Here is a 20,067-nt window from a genome sequence, read left to right as displayed (position 1 = left end):
TGTGATAGGTCTGGTCATATTTTCTATTTCTTCCTGGTTCAGTCTTGGAAGATTGTACCTTTCTAAGAATTTGTCCATTTCTTCTAGGTTGTCCATTTTATTGGCATATAGTTGCTTGCAGTAGTCTCTTATGATCCTTTGTATTTCTGTAGTGTCCATTGTAACTTCTCCTTTTTCACTTCTTTTTTTTTTTTTTTTTCTTTTTTGGCTGCACCATGCGGCATGCGGGATCTTAGTTCCCCGACCAGGGATTGAACCCGTGCCCCCTGCATTGGGAGCATGGAGTCTTAACCACTGGACCACCAGGGAAGTCCCTCCTTTTTCATTTCTAATTTTATTGATTTGAGCCCTCTCCCTTTTTTCTTGATGAATCTGGCTAAAGGTTTATCTATTTAGTTTATCTTTTCAAAGAACTAGCTTCAAATTCTTTTATCTTTTCTGTTCTTTGTCTCTATTTTATTTATGTCTGCTCTGATCTTTATGATTTCTTCCCTTCTACTAACTTTGGGTTTTGTTTGTCCTTCTTTCTCTAGTTGCTTTAGGTGTAAGGTTAGGTTATTTGAGATTTTTCTTGTTTCTTGAGGTAAGACTGTATTGCTATAACTTCCCTCTTAGAACTGCTTTTGCTATGTCACGTAGGTTTTGAATCATCATGTTTTCACTGTCATTTGTCTCTAGGTATTTTTTGATTTCCTCAGTGATCCATTGGTTGTTTAGTAACGTATTGTTTAGCCTCCATGTGTTTTTTTATGGTTTTCTTTCTTTGTGATTAGTTTTTTTTTTTTTTTTTTAGGGAAGGATTATTTATTTATTTATTTATTTATTTTTGGCTGTGTTGGGTCTTCGTTTCGTGCGGGGCTTTCTCTAGTTGCGGCAAGCAGGGGCCACTCTTCATCGCGGTGCGCGGGCCTCTCACTATCGCCGCCTCTCTTGTTGCGGAGCACAGGCTCCAGACGTGCAGGCTCAGCAATTGTGGCTCACGGGCCCAGTTGTTCCGCGGCATGTAGGTTCCTCCCAGACCAGGGCTCGAACCCATGTCCCCTGCATTGGCAGGCAGATTCTCAACCACTGCGCCACCAGGGAAGACCTCTGTGATTAGTTTCTTATCTCATAGCGTTGTGGTCAGAGAAGATGCTTGATATGATTTCAATTTTCTTAGATTTACTGAGGCTCACTTTGTGGCCCAGCATGTGATCAATCCTGGAGAATGTTCCATGTGCACTCATGAATGTGTATTCTGCTGCATTTGGATGGAATGTTCTATAAGTATCAATTAAGTCCATTGGTCGAATGTGTCATTTAAGCCCTCTGTTTCCTTATTGATTTTCTGTCTGGATGATCTGGATTGTAGTTCTTCTTGCTTCTGGTGTCTGCCCTCTGGTGGGTGAAGTTGGTCCAGGGGCTTGTGCAGGCTTCCTGGTGGGAGAGACTGGTGCCTGCCCGCTGGTGGGTGGAGCTGGGTCTTGTCCCTGTGGTGGGCAGGGTCGTGTCAAGGGGTGTGTTTATAGGCGGCTGTGGGGTCAGGACGACTTTAGGCAGCCTGTCTGCTGATGGGTGGAGCTGTGTTCCCACCCTGTTGGTTGTTTGGACTGAGGCGTCCTGGCACTGGAGCCTGCAGGCTGGCTGTTGGTGGAGCCAGGTCTCAGTGCCAAAATGGCGACCTCCAGGAGAGCTCACGCTGATGAATATTTCCTGGGGCCTCCGTCACCAGTGTCCTTGTCCCCACAGTGAGCCTCAGCCGACCCTGTCTCCCCAGGAGACCCTCCAGGACCCTCAGGTAGGTCTGGCCCAGGCTTCTGTGGAGTCACTGCTTTGCCCTGGGTCCCAGTGCCCCTGAAACCATGTGTGCACCCTCGAAGAGTAGAGTCTCTGTTTCCCCTGGGACTGTGGAGCTTCTGCGCTCAAGCCCCGCTGGCCTTCAAAGCCAAATGCTCTGGGGGCTCCTTCTGCCAATGCCAGACCCCCACGCTGGGGAGCCTGACATGGGGCTCAGAACTCTCTCTTCTCTTGGAGAGCCTCTGTGATATAGTAATTTTCCAGTTTGTGGGTTGCCCACCTGGTGGGTATGGGATTTGATTATATTGTGAAAGCACCCCTCCTACTGTCTTGTTGTGGCTTCTTCTTTGTCTTTGGGTGTAGAATATCTTTTTTTGTAGGTTCGAGTCTTTTTTTATCGATGGTGGTTCAGCAGTTAGCTGTGATTTTGGTGTTTTCATGAGAGGAGATGAGCTCAAGTCCCTCTGCTCCGCCATCTTGTCTCCTGCCTGTGAATTCACAATTTTATATTTGCTCTCCTATCTTTAGTGAAGAAAAGGGTCCTTTTAATACACTGCTAGATAACATAGCTAATGAAACTATTCCAGTTCATTGAAATGTCTGCACAGGGCTTTGCAGGTTAAAGTTAAACTGTCCCCCCCTCCCTTCGCATGCAGTACAGATTTCCCTTGAGAATGGTGTTAACCCCACAGGCATTTAGGAGACTGATGGGAGGGCAGATATGTCCCAAGCATGGGAAGTACACTGGATAATAAAAGAGAGAATGTTCTGTGGGAGTTTCGTGCACAGCACGCATCGGCAAAGCAAATACTGCTTTGTTTTTCCGTGAATTTCATTTTTAACTCAGTTTATTGACTTAACAACCAGTTTTGCTAAAAAGCCAAAGGAAAGCAAAGCAAACAGAAACTTAATATATAGTACCTAGGAGCACACTATAAAATGGTGTATTTCATCAGTTTTAAGACAGACATTTTATTCTGGTTTTAACACCACCCATATCAGGATGAATCATATAGTGCATGACATAATTATAGTTGATAACATTTTAACTTTCTTAGTGGCACATAAAATAACTGCCTTACAAATTCATGGTGTCTTAAATTGGATGAAAATCAGTATAACGTAAAGATCTCCATCAAGTTTTGAACCTCCTTTTGAAACACAGGTTGTTGATAGTGTACATGTACTCATGAGTATGCCCCTCCCCTCGCGCTTAGTGTTGGCCTGAAGTCAAGGCAGAGTTTTCATTTAACGTTGTTAACTTTGGAGACAGGTATATAACAAGAAATAATTGGGAAATCTGCTACATTTAAATAAGGAAACTCCAGCCTTGATATGTTAAGCTAGATATGTTTTCTGAATCTGCAAAGCTGAAAGCTAGTTAACATAGCAGGATCCAGCCTTCCTTAGTTCTAGTTTTCCTGTCATTTTATCTTTGATATTTAAGGATGACCTTTGTGAGATTGTTGCTGTATCTACTACCGAGTGACCAGAAGAGTGATATTTGATGCTGAGCCTTCTCATGACCCAGCCCTCAGGCAGGCTTGGTACGTCTCCACGAGCTGGTGCTCTCTTGGTCACGGGACCACCTGTTGACAGAGCCCATCATTGTGCACATTCACCAGCTGGACTTCTACTACTTTTCCTCCAAAAGAATGAGTCCAGGTTGTCACAGTTCAGGTTATGTCCTTCTGGTTCCTTCCCATCATCTCACACTTAGAGTGCATAGTGTGAAATGGTGCATCATAGTGCCAGCATTTTGTGTTGTTTTGAACAAATTTTGTGGTCATACATAATCCTGGGAGTATCGATGTCCGTATGCTACTCCCTTCTCCCACCCCAAGGATATTTTAAAACATCATGTGCAAAAGCCCTGTGATGGCAAGGTGGCCCTGAGGCGGGAACATGATGCCTTTGAAGAAATAGATGAAGGGCCTGTGTTTGGAACAGAGGAGAGTGTGGGCGGGCCTAGAAATACACACCCTCATGGACCATCTTACTGACCTTTGCCCTCATTCTGAGAGTAAAGGGCATCCTCTGGAGGTTCCGCCCCCCCCCCCCTTTTTTTTTTTAAATCAGATTTGCCTGTAAAAAGCTCACTCCTGAAGTCTGGATTTTGTGTGTGTTGCGGCTGGGGTACGTTAAGAAAGGATTGCTTTTGGTAGAGACCTGCTTCCAAGGATTGACCAGGGTGAAAACCTGAGTTAGTGGGAGTTAAGAAAATGGGGACCGTGTGAATAGACAACTTTAAAAAAAGTTTATTTTCCAGATAGAAAACAGTCACCAAACCCATTTTTCACTCTCCTTTCAATCTCCAGGCCCCTGGAAACCTCTCTGCTGTCTAACTTCCATCACCCCCAGAGTCATCCGTTTGTACTGGGTGTCAGTGCCCACTTCCCCTTGGATCCTTCCTTCCCTGTGGTCTCAGACCCTGCGTCAGACTCGCTGGGGCAGAGACCTGCCTTCTCCTCCACACTCCAAATATGTACTGACTTTCCCCTAATTCCCTTCCTGGGCTAGTGGTGCTCCTCCCACTTTGACCCCCTCCCCAACCTGCCCTGCAAAGTGGCCAAAGTTTGCTGCCATCCAGAGACTCTCAATTCTTAGGGATTCAGCTTCTTTATTGTCTCTTGGAATTATTCTTTCCCTTCTCACTGTCACTGCCTCATCATCTTTTTTTATTTTTTTAATATTTTATTTACTTATTTATTTGGCTGTACTGGGTCTTAGTTGCGGAACGTGGGATCTTCGTTGCGGCATGCAGGATCTTTAGTTGCGGCGTGTGGGATCTTTAGCTGTGGCGTGTGAACTCTTAGTTGCGGCATGTGAGGTCGAACCCAGGCCCTCTGCACTGGGAGTGCAGAGTCTTAGCCACTGGACCACCAGGGAAGTCTCTGCCTCATCATCTTTTGACTGGGCTGCTATGTACCTCTTAGTTTTTCATTTAAAAAATGAGATCATAATACCTACCTTGAAATTTTGCTGGGAACATTAATTTAAATGCACCGTATAAAACACGTAGCATAGGGCCTCGCTATTAGTGGATGTTCTGGGTTTCTTCTGTTTCCTACTAATTTATGTCCCTGGCTCCAGTTTTTAGCCACTCCCTTTGTTTTTGTTTTTAATTTTTTTAATCTTTATTTTATTTATTTATTTTTAGCTGTGTTGGGTCTTTGTTGCTGCATGTGGGCTTTCTCTGGTGGCAGCAAAGGGAGGCTACTCTTCATTGCAGTGTGCGGCCTTCTCATTGCAGTGGCTTCTCGTTGCGGAGCTCGGGCTCTAGGCACCCGGGCTTCAGTAGTTGTGGCTCGCGGGCTTAGTTGCTCCCCGGCATGTGGGATCTTCCCCAACCAGGACCCGAACCTGTGTCCCCTGCATTGGCAGGCTGGTTCTTAACCACTGCGCCACCAGGGAAGTCCCCTCCCTTTTTGTTTATATCCTGTGACCAGAGTCGTCTTCCCGCATATGCCCTGTTTAAGTACCTTTAGTGTTTCCCCACTGCCTGAGTGTAGCCAAACCCCCTTAACGTCCCAGTCCAGGCCCGCAGTCCAGTCCCAACCTTTTCACCCCATCCTTTACACCTTTACCACCTCGACTCTCACAAGCCTCTCTTGCTTCTTATGCCCCAGGTACACTAGACAACTAGATGTTGTCTGAAGACCCTGCATTGACTTTTTTGTGTGGTTTTGAATCAGAGTGCCCTTTTCTTTTTTCCCCCTTATTTCTTGATTGTTTAAAACAATGAGCCAATAGTTTATTATATATTTGGTAGAATTACTACATATGTGTGTTTATATGTATATGAATATTTATGTCTGTGTGTAACAAATGCAAACAATCTCACAAACTGTTTATCATCACAAGGGGCGGCGTGAGGTCAGCTCTGCCATCGGACATTATCTTGTCCAGAAGTGACTTAAACTCTCCAAACCTGTGTATTTTCATGTTAAGTGAAGTAAGGTTTAAATGGCTGGTCTTTGTTTCTGCCCTTTGTAAAGGCCTCGGCCTGAATGCAATTATGACCCAGGTAAAGCCATTCTGTAAGAGGAACTGAGATAACTCTCCCAGATCCATTGCTTTCTAATAGAATTTAAAGAATTTAGATGGTTTAGGGAAAAAACAATTAGCCCTTGGGTGAGTGGCAAGCATTTTACGTACATTATTATGTCCTTGAATCCTTTGAAACCCCACTTGAGATAAGTAGGTATTTTACAGAGGAGACAATTGAGGACTAGAAAGGTTAAGTCATTTGCCGAAGACATAAAACTGGTTAGACTGCCTTAGCTGTCAGGCTGTCCCACTAACAGCTGTGCCTGAGCAGCAGCGGGTGCTTCAGCTTTTGTGAGCTGTGGTTTCTTAACACCTGTTCTTCTCCAGATCATAGACTATTTACTCCAGAAAGTTTGGGGGAAAAAAAGTTCTGGTTGAGTGTATATGTATGTGTACCTCATCCTGGGGTTTGAGTTATTTCCCTTTCTTCCTGGGTAATATTTCTATTTAAACAGCACTGTAGTCAAAAAATAATACTTGTTTCTCTGTTATTGTGCTTATTTTTCTTGGGGTTATAAAGAGTATTGTGTATTGTGTATACACAATACACTTAAACTAAACAGAAAGCAAACGTTTGTTTAATAGAATAGGAAAGAGATGAAATTCATGGAAGAAGAATGTATATTCTTACTGCACTGTTTCTCACTTTCATGTGTCTGTGTGTCTGGAATCCTGTATAGTTCAAAAGCAAGGATTTCAGTGCCTTGAGTTTAGTGGTGTAAGTGGGCGTAGGAGCAGTAAAGAAAAGGGCAGCAGCAACCCCTCACGTTTGTTGAGCTGATGTATAGGATACATGTGACGATGTGCGTGCATGTATGTTACATTTGCTATGTACATTTTACATACGTGTTCCAAGTGCTTTACTTGCATTTGCTTTTTCAGTCCTCTCAATAACCCTTTGGAGGCAGGTAGTATTATTATCTCCATTTTACAGATGAAGAAATCAAGGCACAGAGAGGATAGGACACTTGCCTAAGGTCACAGAGCTAGGTTACATGCGCAGTTCTACATCTGAGTTAATTCAAATTTGTATTGTTAACCACTTAAATACATTATTGAAATGTTCCTCAACTAATGTTTCTCAACTCTCAACTCTCCTTTCTGGGGATTTGGACTCATTGTACTTTTTGGGGGGCATTAGTAACAGATTGTCTACAAAGTAAAAATAATTAGGCCTAATGGGGCCATATGTAAGTCATTTGAATTACTGAAGTATCTTGGAGGAACTAAGACGATCCTTATTATGTTATTAACAATAATACTTTAATGAAGGTATGAAAGTATTACAGATTCATGAAGGTGCTTTTTTCTACAGAATGTCATTGAAATGGAAAATTTTCATATGTTTAAATGCTGGCTGGTAGAGTAGATTTGTTTTGAATTATAGCACATAAGGAATATTTTAAAGGTTTGGCAGTAATAAGTAAAGCAAACACCTTTTCTATTTAGCAAGCAGTAATACTGGATTCTAAAATTGTATTTTGCAGGAAGAAAGTTGGAGCCTAATAGAGACATTGTTATAAGTTTGAGGAATTTTTTATTGGTTAAGAAATAATACTATGTGTATGTTTTAATGTCTTTATGTTAAACTCAGTATATTCCCCCTCCCCATTTCTTTAGCTCTTCAGGAAAGGACATGGATGAAAATGAAAGCAACCAGTCCCTGAGGACAAGTTGCCAATATCCTAAAGAAGCAGTAAGAAAGCGCCAAAATTCACGGAATTCTGGAGGAAGTGATTCTTCTAGGTTTTCCAGGAAGAGTTTCAAACTGGATTACAGACTAGAAGAAGATGTAACTAAATCAAAGAAAGGAAAGGATGGGAGATTTGTTAACCCTTGGCCAACATGGAAAAATCCCTCTATTCCAAATGTTCTCAGATGGCTGATGATGGAAAAAGATCACAGCAGTGTTCCATGCTCCAAAGAGGTAGCCTTTGGCTTTTTGAGTGCTGCATATTTGCTCTTAATATATGTATTCCTTAACGTTGCTGTGAATTGTATTATGACACTCCAGTTAGCTGATTGAGCCCTTTTGTATGATAAGGTTCTGGGGAGATGACATGAATAAGGTGCCTTCAAGTTCATAGTTGAGCAGCGAAGTACATGTGTGAATAACCAGATCTGATCTGGTGGCAACTAGAAGTAGGAACAGATGCCTTAAAAATACAGAAGATGGGGCTTCCCTGGTGGCGCAGTGGTTGGGAGTCTGCCTGCCAATGCAGGGGGCGCGGGTTCGGGTCCTGGTCTGGGAGGATCCCACGTGCCGCGGAGCAGCTGGGCCCGTGAGCCACAGTTGCTGAGCCTGCGCGTCTGGAGCCCGTGCTCTGCAACGGGAGGGGCCGCGATGGTGGGGGGCCCGCGCACCGCGATGGGGGGTGGCCCCCGCTTGCCGCGACTGGGGAGGGCCCTCACACAGAAACGAGGACCCAGCACGGCCATAAATGAATAAATAAATAAATAAATAATTTAAAAAAATATATAGGAAAGGATGCAATTAATTCTGACTGGTGGGATTGGAAATGGCTTTACAGAGGAGATGATATTTGAGCTGGGCCTAGAAAGATAAAAACTATTTGGCAGTGGTTTTCCAGGTGGATGATGGGCATGAGGAAGGTCACAGAGGTGAGAAGGTGCATGTCATGTTCCAGAAAGTAGTAACCTGTGTTTTGGAATATGAATTATAAGGGTTAAGCCTGGAGCGCTTGGCTCTTCCTCCTTGGAAAAAGCTCCTAAAGTTATAAAAGAAATCGTCAAATAACCTTCCACTCCTTTAAAAATTGGGAATAGGTTACTGGGCTTTCAATATGCTAGTTACACTTAGGATGAGACTATTAACCTTTGGCCTATGGTTTATGAGATGAGTGAGATTTCACTTCAGCAGGGAGTCGGTGGCTCCCAACAGCAGTAGCGCTTTTTTCTCCTTTCTTAGTTTCTTGCCCCTCTACACCTCCTACCCCGCTTGGCCTCTCTGTTCCAACAACCCCTGTCCTGCCAGGCCTTGTGGGGAACTGAGAGATAAGGAACTAGACATTGGAAGTGGGTGGGATGAAAAGAGTGGAGGTATCCCTGAAGCGTTGATCTGCAGTAAGGCAGGAGGATGGGGAGTGGGTCGGTGGCGGCGGTGTTAGATCGTTTACCTTAGTAAGTGTGTCCATTTTTCTTTAAAGGATATGAGATTTTAAAAAACCCAAAAAAACCCCATATTGTCACTTTGATGCTAAGGAATGTTCAGAGTATTAATCCTAGTTAACAGTGTTGAGTAACATGAATAATATTTTCCCAGCACTGTTTAAGAATGAGTCAGGATATTAATAGATAAAACCTTAGTGTATGTTTCAACTTTGTGGATGGGAGGAACAAGAAAATCTTATGTCTTCTGGAGAACCTGGTATGAAGAGAAACATGGAGTCAAGCTGTGAGAAGAAGGGTTTAGGGCAGGAAGCCAAGATGGGTAGGTTACCTGTTGGGTAAAAATTCCTTCCTGGTTTTTGGGCCACAGTTTCTAAAAATACAGAAGTAGTAATGGTGTCTTTAGTTTTCTCTCATTTCAAACAGGAAAGTGAGTGACCACATGAAGGCGGAAATACATCTCTGAACTCTGATGACTTGGAGATATTGAAGGAACTGTGTTCAATTTCTGAGAACTCACCAGGCCAGTTGTTCTTAAACTCCACTATTCTAGGTGCTAGAGATAGAGCCATGAAAAAGCAGAAAGACAGCCTAGCCTCCTCGGGCCTTCGGTTTAATGGAAGAGAGACAATAAACAGATAGGAAAATGATGTGGGATACTGAAAGGTGATTAGTGCTTTGAGGAATAATGAGGCAGAAAAGGAAGTTGGGGGGTGGGAGCTGAATTCTTTAATGAAGTGTAAGCTTACTTTTTTTTTTTAAAGGCAGGAGTTTTTTGTTTTTCTTTGCTTTTTATTTTAATTTTTATTTTATATTGGAGTATAGTTGATATACAGTGTGGTGTTAGTTTCAGATGTACAGCTAAGTGATTCAGTTGTACATACACATGTATCTATTCTTTTTCAATTTCTTTTCCCATTTAGGGTATTACCTAAATATCGAGTACAGTTCCCTGTGCTAAACAGAAGGTCCTTGTTGATTATCTATTTTATATACTAGTGGGTATATGTTAATTGTGAACTCCTAATTTATCCCTACCAGCCGTGTTTCCACCCACCCCCGGCAACCGTAAGTTGGCGTTCAAAGTCTGTGAGTATGTTTCTGTTTTGCAAATAAGTTCATTTGTATCATTTTCACCTTAGACTCTACCTTCAAGCAGTATCAGATGACATTTGTCTTTCTGTGTCTGGCTACTTCACTTGATGTGATCATTGCCAGGTCCAGCCAGTTGCTGCAAATGGTGTTGTTTCATTCTTTTTTATGGCTAATATTCCCTTGTATATATGTACCACATCTTCTTTATGCATTCGTCTGCTGGTGGACAATTTGGTGGCTTCCACGACTTGGCTACTGAAAATAGCCCTGCGATGAACGTTGGGGTGCATGTGTCTTTCCAAAGTACGGTTTTCTCTGGTTATATGCCCAGGAGTGGGATTGCTGGATCATATGGTAGATTTATTTTAGTTTTTTAAGGAACCTTCATACTGATCTGCATAGTGGCTGTTACCAGTTTATGTTCCCACCAACAGCATAGGAGCGTTCCTTTTCTGTACGCACTCTCGAGGATTTGCTGTTTGTAGACTTTTTAATGATGTCCACTGTAGCTGGTACGAGGTAATACCTCCCTGTAGTTTTGATGTGCTATGATAATGAGCGATGTTAAGCATCTTCTCATGTGCTTTAAAAAATAAAACAAACCAAAACAAGAAAAAACCTCGTAAAATTTACCTCCTGAAATGGGCTTATTGAAAGTCGGCTCTGTTTTGAATTCTCTTTCTATCACCTTCCACACTACATTTCTAGAGGGCATTGTTCATTTAAGCCTCACAGGCCTTGTGAATGTGAAGTGCCCAGAAGCACTGGTTTTAAAGTTGTCATTCCAGGAAACAAGGCAGCATTTCTGGTTGCCCAACTCTGGTTACTTGGGCAATGAGAGGCTTAGGGAAAGAGTCCTGCTGCTGGGTTTTAAATGAGTGGAATGTGCCAGAACAGACACCCGAGGACTTGTGTCTCAATACTTCCACCCCCTTCCCTTTCCCCCTGGGACAAATCCCAATCCCTGCCAAAGTGCTGTGCTGAGGGCGCTGGCGTCTGTAGGTGGGGTGACTCTGCGGAAGGAGGCTGGAGGTGGGAACCCCAGCACCAGGAGACGTGGGGACCAGGTGACTTTTCAGAGCTCTTCCGGCCCGGAGGGTCCACCATCCTTTGGCTGCACTAGGCTTGGCCTTGCTGTCAGAGGTCCATCGTGGATCTGGAGATTGTGGTCCATCCTGAAGGGATCAGGCAGTGCAGGTCCAAGGAGAGCGCATTTGCTGGCACATCCTTCCCAGCCCCCTAACCCCCATGACATCCAGCCTTTGGAAACCAAGGCTACTCGGGCTCCAGGGATGTGAAGTTGCCTGGGTCTCAAGGCCTGAGGAGAATGTTGTAGGCATTTTGTTTTTGTTTTTGTTTTCTAATTTAACATTTAGTTTATATTGGTGTATAGTGGCTTTACAATGTTGTGTTTGTTCTAGCTTTAAACAGCTTGATTCAGGTAAAGAGAGACACGTATCTACTCTTTTTCGGACCCTTCCTATATAAGTTCTTTCAGATTGTTGAGTAGTGTTCCCTGTGTTAGACAGTAGATCCTTGTTGATGATCTATTTTATGGATATTAGTGTGCAGGTGTTAATCCCAACCTCCTAAGGTATCCCTCCAGCCCCACCTTTCCCCTTTGGTAACCATATGTTCGTTTTCTAAGTCCACGAGTCTGTTTCTGTTTTGTAAATTTGGTTATTTGTATCAATTTTTAGATCTCACCTGTAGGTGATATCATATGCTATTTGTCTTTCTCTGTCTGGCTTATTTCACTTAGTATTGTCACCTTCAGGTCCAACCATGTTGCTGCAAATGGCATTATTTCATTCTTTTTATTGGTGAGTAATAACCTTTTCATGTTCCACATCTTTTTTATCCAGTCCTTTGTCAATGGATATTTTGGTTGCTTCCATTTCATTGCTATCTTTTTTTTTTTTTTAATTTATTTATTTATTTATTTTATTTTTGGCTGTGTTGGGTCTTCGTTTTCTGTGCGAGGGCTTTCTCTAGTTGAGGCAAGCGGGGGCCACTCTTCATCGCGGTGCGCGGGCCTCTCACTATCGCGGCCTCTCTTGTTGCAGAGCACAGGCTCCAGATGCGCAGGCTCAGTTGTGGCTCACGGGCCCAGTTGCTCCGCGGCATGTGGGATCTTCCCAGACCAGGGCTCGAACCCGTGTCCCCTGCATTGGCAAGCAGATTCTCAACCACTGCGCCACCAGGGAAGCCCCTTCATTGCTATCTTAAATAGCGGTGCAATGAATTTTGGAGTGTATGTGTCTTTTCAAATATGTTTTTCCAGATATACACATAGTAGTGGGATTGCTGGATCATGTGGTCCCTCAAATTTAATATTTTATGGAACCTCTATATTGTTCTCCATAGTGGCTGTTACTGGGTTACATTTGCATCAACAGCCTAGGAGGATTTCCTTTTCTCCACGTTCTCTTCAGCATGTATTGCTTATTGACCTTGGATGATGGTCATGCAAAGTATAGATATTAAAGTTTCCTAAAACAGTACAAAGATACTTTCACTTGGAAGAAAAGGATTAACTCAAGTCCTCTTTAAAAGTGATTTTTTTTTTTAGAAAATATGGTTTGAACAGAGTTTTGTCGAATCTTTCTGTCTCATTCATGTACAGAAACACATACACTTAGTAAGTATATTAACAAGAATGTGGGTTTCATTGTTTTGAAGTTATCATTATCAATGCCATGGAAAGAGTTATGGTTTAATGAAGAGAGAGGGTCTTGAGAGTCAGAAGACCTTGATTCCACTCCTGATTGGACACTTACTTGTTGTATGACCTTGGCAAGTGTCTTAGTGACCCTCTGCCTTGGTCTGGTTTTCTGTGAAATGGCAGTAACATCTGCTTCACAGAGTTAGATGACAGTTGTACTTAAAGCATCTGGCAGAGTAGTGGTTGAATAAATGTTGGGATTTTTCCCTTTCCCCAAGAAAAGTGAAACATTAACTCTAGTGTACAGGTGAATAACAGGCTTAGGGATTTTCCCATTTGTAGCTTTAAAAAAAGTAGGACCAGCCAAGAAAAATCTTGATCTAGCAAAGAAAAATGCCAAGTGAGCGCTTGATTTCTTTAAATAAACAAGAATTTCCCCATTCTACGTACTTTTTCAAACTCTGATTAGGATAAAAAGTAAAAAACTATTTTTTTTTCTTTTTGGAATCTCAATTGTAGACACTATTTCTTTGAGTTTCATGGGCCAGTAGTGTTAAGAGATCAAATTCTTTAAAATAAGCTACTCTTTTGCGATGGATGGGCTTAGAAACAATATAGCATGAGGAAAGGACCTTGAAGAAAAGTGTGACTGCTTAATTCAGATCTCTTGTCAGATGTTTACCTTTTTTATTTTTTTATTTTTATTTTTTTTTAAACATCTTTATTGAAGTATAATTGCCTTACAATGGTGTGTTAGCTTCTGCTTTATAACAAAGTTAATCAGTTATACATATACAATATGTTCCCATATCTCTTCCCTCTTGCATCTCCCTCCCTCCCACCCTCCCCATCCCACCCCTCTAGGTGGTCACAAAGCACCGAGCTGATCTCCCTGTGCTATGCGGCTGCTTCCCACTAGCTATCTATTTTACATTTGGTAGTGTATATATGTCCATGACACTCTCTCACCCTGTCACATCTCACCCCACCCCCTCCCCATATCCTCAAGTCCATTCTCTAGTAGGTCTGTGTCTTTATTCCCGTCTTGCCACTAGGTTCTTCATGGCTTTTTTTTTCCCCTTAGATTCCGTATATATGTGTTAGCGTACTGTATTTGTTTTTCTCTTTCTGACTTACTTCACTCTGTATGACAGACTCTAACTCCATCCACCTCATTACAAATACCTCCATTTCATTTCTTTTTATGGCTGAGTAATATTCCATTGTATATATGTGCCACATCTTCTTTATCCATTCATCTGTCGATGGACATTTAGGTTGCTTCCATGTCCTGGCTATTGTAAATAGAGCTGCAATGAACATTTTGGTACATGACTCTTTTTGAACTATGGTTTTCTCAGGGTATATGCCCAGTAGTGGGATTGCTGGATCGTATGGTAGTTCTATTTGTAGTTTTTTAAGGAACCTCCATACTGTTCTCCATAGTGGCTGTATCAATTTACATTGCCACCAACAGTGCAAGAGAGTTCCCTTTCCTCCACACCCTCTCCAGCATTTATTGTTTCTAGATTTTTTGATGATGGCCATTCTGACTGGTGTGAGATGATATCTCATTGTAGTTTTGATTTGCATTTCTCTAATGATTAATGATGTTGAGCATTCTTTCATGTGTCTGTAGGCCATCTGTATATCTTCTTTGGAGTGTTTACCTTTTTTAAAAAACAGCTTTGTTAAGATATAATTCCCGTATTATACAATTAACCTGGTTAAAGTGTACAATTTGGCAGTTTTTCAGTACATTCTGAGTTGTGCAACCGTCACTACAATCTAATACATTTTTATTATCCCCAAAAGAAACCCTGTGTCCTTAGTCATCACCCCCCAGTTCTCCAGCCCCTGTAAGTCACTAACCTATTTTCTGTCTCTATGGATTTGCCTATTCTGGAAACTTCCTATAAATAGGACCACACAGTGTATGATCCTTTGTGATGGGCTTCTTTCCACACTTTACCTGTTGGTACTGCGTTTGGAGAACAAGTTGAGGCCAGAGGTGCTCAAGGTTTTGTTTCCTCTCAGTTGTCAGTGGATAATGCCAGATATTAAACTTTAAAATGACTTTTAAACTTAGAGCAAAAAGAAAATGCAACAATTTTCAGGGAGTTCTGTTTCAGATGTTTTGATGCACTGTTTAAACACGATGCTACTTAAAATTTTTTATAGTTTTATTAACATAATAGAAGCTCCACATATTCAAAAAGTAAAATCTGGCGAGTTTGGATGTCTGTATAAACCTGCAAAATGATCACCATGATCAAGAAAATGAACATATCCGTCATCTCTAAAAGCTTCCTTGTGTCCACAGTAATCCACCTCTGATTCTCCCCCACCTGATTCCCAGGCTGTTACGGACTCACCCTGGAGATATTGCGGGTTCAGTTCCAGACCACTGCAAGAAAGCCAGTCACAGCAATTTTTTGGTTTCTCAGTGCATATGAAAGTTATGTTTGCATATACTGTAGGTAATTAAAAATACTTTATTGCTAAAAAATGCTAACCACCATCTGACAATGCAAGGTTGCCACAAACCTTCAATTTGTAAAAAAACAAACAAAACAAAAAAACACCTTAGTATCTGTGAAGCGCAATAAAACAAGGTATGCCTGTACTTGTGTTTTTAAAAAATATGTATTAAATGAGATAATACTTGGGAGTAAGTAATAGTGGTGTGAGGCAGTATGTGTGGAGGCAGGCGGCGTGCCCTCGTGTGAATGCTGTACCTTCTCTGGTTTTTTGTCTGTAAAAGGGAGAGAGTTAATAACACCTACCTCCAGCATTGTGGTATTAAATGAAAAAAATTTTATGAAGCAGTTAGCACAGTTTCTAGCACATGGTAAGCACTCCATACATGTATTTTGTGTTATACGAAAGTACTTGATACATTAGATACTGCTGCATCATCATCATGTGCCTCGTGTGAAGCCTAACACATGCTAGGGACTCAATTGATACTCATTCCCTCTCCTTTCTTCCATAATTCTTGATAAGCACATCGTATGGCATTTGTTCACACACCCTAACTATCAGCTTTGAGAACTGAGTTGAAAAATTCATCACTCATCCATTCAACAAATTTTATCGTGCATGCTGTGTATTGGTCATTGAACCAGGCACTGTGAATGATTCCAAGTTGAATAAGACATGGGCTGCACCCTGTGTATAGTGGACCAGGGCAAAGAGCAGAACCTCCAGAGATGCTGTGCAAACGGGTGGCGTGGAAGTGGAGAGGGGGAGTGAGCACTGCCAGCTGTGGAGACTCAGGGATGGCTCCGCGAAGGGCGAAGGGCGAAGGGTGTGCGATTTGATTGAGGTCTCGAAGGGATGAGAGAGAGAAGGAAGAGGGTCAGTGTTGTGCCAGGCTCCAAACTCAGGCTGGGAGCGAGGAGCAGTCCCAGTGTTGGGGGGAACACAGAGCCGTGTGCAGGAACTGAGTGAAACAGCTGGAAAGGAGGAGGGGCCGTCCACCAACAGGCTTACCACTGGGCTAAGGAGGTGAGACGTGCTTTGTCAAGCAGTACAGAACCTGTGACGATTTTTCAGCAGGGGAGAGAGTTACGCCATGAGAAAAGTGTTTTTGAGGTGGCTCTAGTGTATGGAATGAGTTGACAGGAGGATGGTTGAGCCATCAGGAGGACTTGAACGTGCCTAGATGTCACTTAGGATCTTAACTCGGATCTTAACTCTAACTATGAGTAAGGAAACAGGTAAATATGTAAGGGATCGATAGGGGTGGTCCCTGATTGCTTGTCGGGGTTGGGGCGTGCTTCCTTCTTCTTTTGCAATACTTGCAGAGGGCTTACTGTGTGCCAGCCTCTCCTAATTCAGTCCCCAGTAATGACATGTAGGTGCAATTATTATACCCATTTTTCAGATGAGTTAACTAAGGCTTAGGCTGGCTAAGGGCTATCTTGTCATCCTCCACCTCTGCTGCTCCTGCTCTGCCCCTTCTGGGCCCATTTCCTGTTTGGACCGGCTGTGACCTCTCAGTTTCCTTCACCTGCATCTCCCCCATCTGCCCTCTCTCTCTGCCCTTTGCTGTCTCCTTTGTCCAGCTCTTTGTCTCTCCTGGCAGCTATTGTGACACACCCCAGGTCATCATTTAAACTTGAAAAGTGGTTTCTCTAAACATGAATTGGGTCATGTCTTTTTTTTTTTTTTTCTTAACGATGCTTCCTGTCTCTGGGTGAAGCGTGGGATTCAAGGCTTTTACTGGGTTCTGATCCTTTATAGATTTCAGTTTGTCTTCTGCCCCCGAATGCCACATTCCTACTTGGCTCTGTGCCTTTGCTTGGGCATTTTCTCCACCTGAAATGCCCTTCCCCCTTTCCTCTGCATCAGGAACTTCTCACCATTCTTCAGGAACTCACACAAGTTACTGTGTCTGTAATGCCTTCCGCAGCTGGGCTCTTCATTCCTTCTTATTGGGCTACAGCATGCCTTGTATTTTATTTAATTATTCAATACCATGCCTTTTTCAAAACTGATTTGCATTAACTTATAAAAAGACATGTAGCAGTAAAAAACCAGATGGATAAACATACAAGAGCAAATGGACAATTAGGGTAGAAAAATAAAGCCAAGAAAGAGGTTAGCACAGAAATCTGTTCCATTGTTCCCTGCGATGTGCCCTGCTCTGTTCCCTTCTGCATATGGGCTGGAGGAGTCTTCAGCTTTTACTCTGAACTTCCTGTCAAAGCAAAAGTCAAAACAGGATTGTCAGTTTTCCCAATGGTAGTCAAAGGAATAAAACCAATTGCTCTGGAGAAGAGGAGCTTTTCCTGTTACAGGGAATAGAGAGCAATGCTTCTGGGGTGTGTGGGAAGGTGGGGTTGGGGTGGGCTGGTACCCAGTCCTCAAGACAGCCAGCCCCACGGTACATGCTCGGCAGGTTTCACAAGGAAGAGACCTCCATGCAGCTGTATGGCATAACACCAAAGCACAGTTTATGAAAGTTTTATAAAAGCCAGGACTGTGACCCTAGAACACAGCTTCTTGTTGGTCCAGCTTAATCCAAGGATAAAATGAAGAATAAACAAAGGAATAATACTTAACACATTATGTTGTAGTTATTGCTTCACACCTGTTTGCCCCCAAAAGCAATCATCTTCTCATGGGCAGGGACCGTATTCCGCTTTGGTTTGATCAGTGGTAGAAAACCTCAAAGGTAAGCGATGAGGAGAACCGTCTATGCCAGTGACTTTCCCAGCAGTCATCACAGTACTCTGCTCTGAATTCTGTGTATTCAGGAAGTCAGGTTCATGTGAGATCCACGATCTACACATATGTGGTCAAAAGTTTTCTTTACTGTTTCTAGGGGCTGACCTCCTGAGGCAGTTTTCAGTAGCAAATGCACCAGCTGAGTAAACAGCAGTAGCAAAGGGACTGCATCTCGGTTGGTCTACTTCTGGCACTTACAGAAGAGAGCCTTTAAAAATATTTCGTAAAGTCAGCAGTACTCAGAGTTTTAAGTTTAATTTTCCCTTTGTTGGTTGCATTTGGGAGTAACATCTTACATCACCATGTAGTGATTATTGAGTCAGATTCAGAAAGAAGTATGCACTTTCAAGAGAAAAGCAAAAATAACAAATTTATCGAATGACTTCAGTTCTCCCCAAATAACCCTTCTCTCTATAGTTTAGGTCAAAAATGTATTTATGATGACACATAATACTTTTTTTTAATAGCTGCTTTTCTTTCTTTCTTTATATATGTAGGAGCTCGATAAAGAACTCCCAGTGCTTAAGCCGTATTTTATCTATGACCCTGAAGAAGCTGGAGTGAGGGAAGCTGGCTTAAGAGTCACGTGGCTGGGACACGCGACAGTGATGGTGGAAATGGACGAGCTCATCTTGCTCACGGACCCCGTCTTCAGCACTCGGGCCTCCCCGTCGCAGCGCGTGGGTCCCAAGCGGTTCCGTCGCCCCCCTTGCACTGTCGGTGAACTGCCCCGGGTAGACGCGGTCCTCATCAGCCACAACCACTACGACCACCTGGACCACAGTTCTGTCGTCGCTTTGAACGAGCGGTTTGGTAACGAGCTGAGGTGGTTTGTGCCTCTGGGGCTCCTGGACTGGATGCAGAAGTGTGGCTGTGAGAACGTGATCGAGCTGGACTGGTGGGAGGAGAACTGCGTGCCCGGACACGACAGGGTGACGTTTGTGCTCACCCCTTCCCAGCACTGGTGTAAGAGGACTCTGACGGACGACAACAGGGTTCTCTGGGGCAGCTGGTCTGTCTTGGGGCCCTGGAACCGATTCTTTTTCGCAGGAGACACTGGTTATTGCTCTGCTTTTGAAGAGATAGGAAAAAGATTTGGACCTTTTGACCTTGCAGCTATTCCCATTGGAGCGTATGAACCAAGGTATGTAGGTGTCTAAAGAAAGCATTCCTGCTACATGATAAATTAACTGGACTCCGAGTGATCTGTGGTTTTTTGTTTTAATTAATTAATTGATTGATTTAATTTTTTTGGCTGTGTTGGGTCTTCGTTTCTGTGCGAGGGCTTTCTCCCGTTGCGGCGAGCGGGGGGCCACTCTTAATTGCGGTGCCCGGGCCTCTCACTGTCGCGGCCTCTCCTGTTGTGGAGCACAGGCTCCAGACGCGCAGGCTCAGTACTTGTGGCTCATGGGCCCAGTTGCTCCGCGGCATGTGGGATCTTCCCAGACCAGGGCTCGAACTCGTGTCCCCTGCCTTGGCAGGCGGATTCTTAACCACTGCGCCACCAGGGAAGGCCCTGATCTGTGGTTTTAATGGTGGACTTTGTTATACACTGGGTGGGGGGTTGTTGGGCCAGAGTCAGTTAAAATTTTTCTTTGAATTTTAAAATACTTTAATTACAGTCATATCAGTTAAATAATTATTGTAGTTACTGAAATTATATTACCAAGAAAAAAGGACGACGGTTTAAAGAATTACTCTGCCTAGCCCGAAGTTCGTGTACTGTTCCGACTAAATTTAAACCTATCAGCCAGTACTCAAACCTGACTCTTGGTCTTTCTTTCACATGGAGGATACTCCCCGTGAGTGGAATGCACCCATGCCCTGTCCTGTGTTTAGTGGAGAAAAGGCAAGGGCTTGGCCTATAGCATCAGTCCCTTGTGACGGTCTTACTGCAGGCAGCACTGAGGTTAGTCTGCTAAAGACATTGCTGCACTACTTACACTTGCCCTGCAACCTCTCTGTACTGATTGCCTGTCTTCAGAGCACAGAGCAGATAAAGGTCACACGAGCACTTGAGACCCAGGAGACCCATCTGCTGCCTGTGTTTTCCTTAATACTGCCTATTTAAGGAAAAAAGAAGTGATTTCCAAGAATTCAGTTAGATTTCAGTCAAC

At 43.2% G+C, this 20,067-nt stretch overlaps 2 protein-coding genes across 6 annotated transcripts in view; one reads left to right on the top strand and one right to left on the bottom strand.

The window, feature by feature from the left end:
* The window catches only part of NAPEPLD (N-acyl phosphatidylethanolamine phospholipase D), a 90,010-nt gene that overhangs the window by 60,482 nt on the left and 9,461 nt on the right, over positions 1 to 20,067 (top strand). For all 5 annotated transcript variants that reach the window (XM_036863636.1, XM_036863633.1, XM_036863632.1 and 2 more), the window contains exons 2-3: positions 7,447 to 7,753; positions 18,448 to 19,094. In XM_036863636.1, coding sequence (XP_036719531.1) covers positions 7,463 to 7,753; positions 18,448 to 19,094 — 938 coding nt within the window. In that variant the 5' untranslated portion in view covers positions 7,447 to 7,462. The remainder of the gene's footprint in view (positions 1 to 7,446; positions 7,754 to 18,447; positions 19,095 to 20,067) is intronic.
* Positions 15,297 to 20,067, bottom strand: part of ARMC10 (armadillo repeat containing 10) — a 47,350-nt gene continuing 42,579 nt past the window's right edge. The window contains exon 7 of the mRNA XM_036863638.1: positions 15,297 to 17,420. Coding sequence (XP_036719533.1) covers positions 17,400 to 17,420 — 21 coding nt within the window. The 3' untranslated portion in view covers positions 15,297 to 17,399. The remainder of the gene's footprint in view (positions 17,421 to 20,067) is intronic.

This window comes from Balaenoptera musculus, chromosome 9, assembly GCF_009873245.2.
Source record: "Balaenoptera musculus isolate JJ_BM4_2016_0621 chromosome 9, mBalMus1.pri.v3, whole genome shotgun sequence".
Classification (NCBI taxonomy): Eukaryota; Metazoa; Chordata; class Mammalia; order Artiodactyla; family Balaenopteridae; genus Balaenoptera; species Balaenoptera musculus.
The sequence above is the reverse complement of the archived record's forward strand: the minus strand, read 5'-3'. Positions and strand labels throughout refer to the sequence as shown.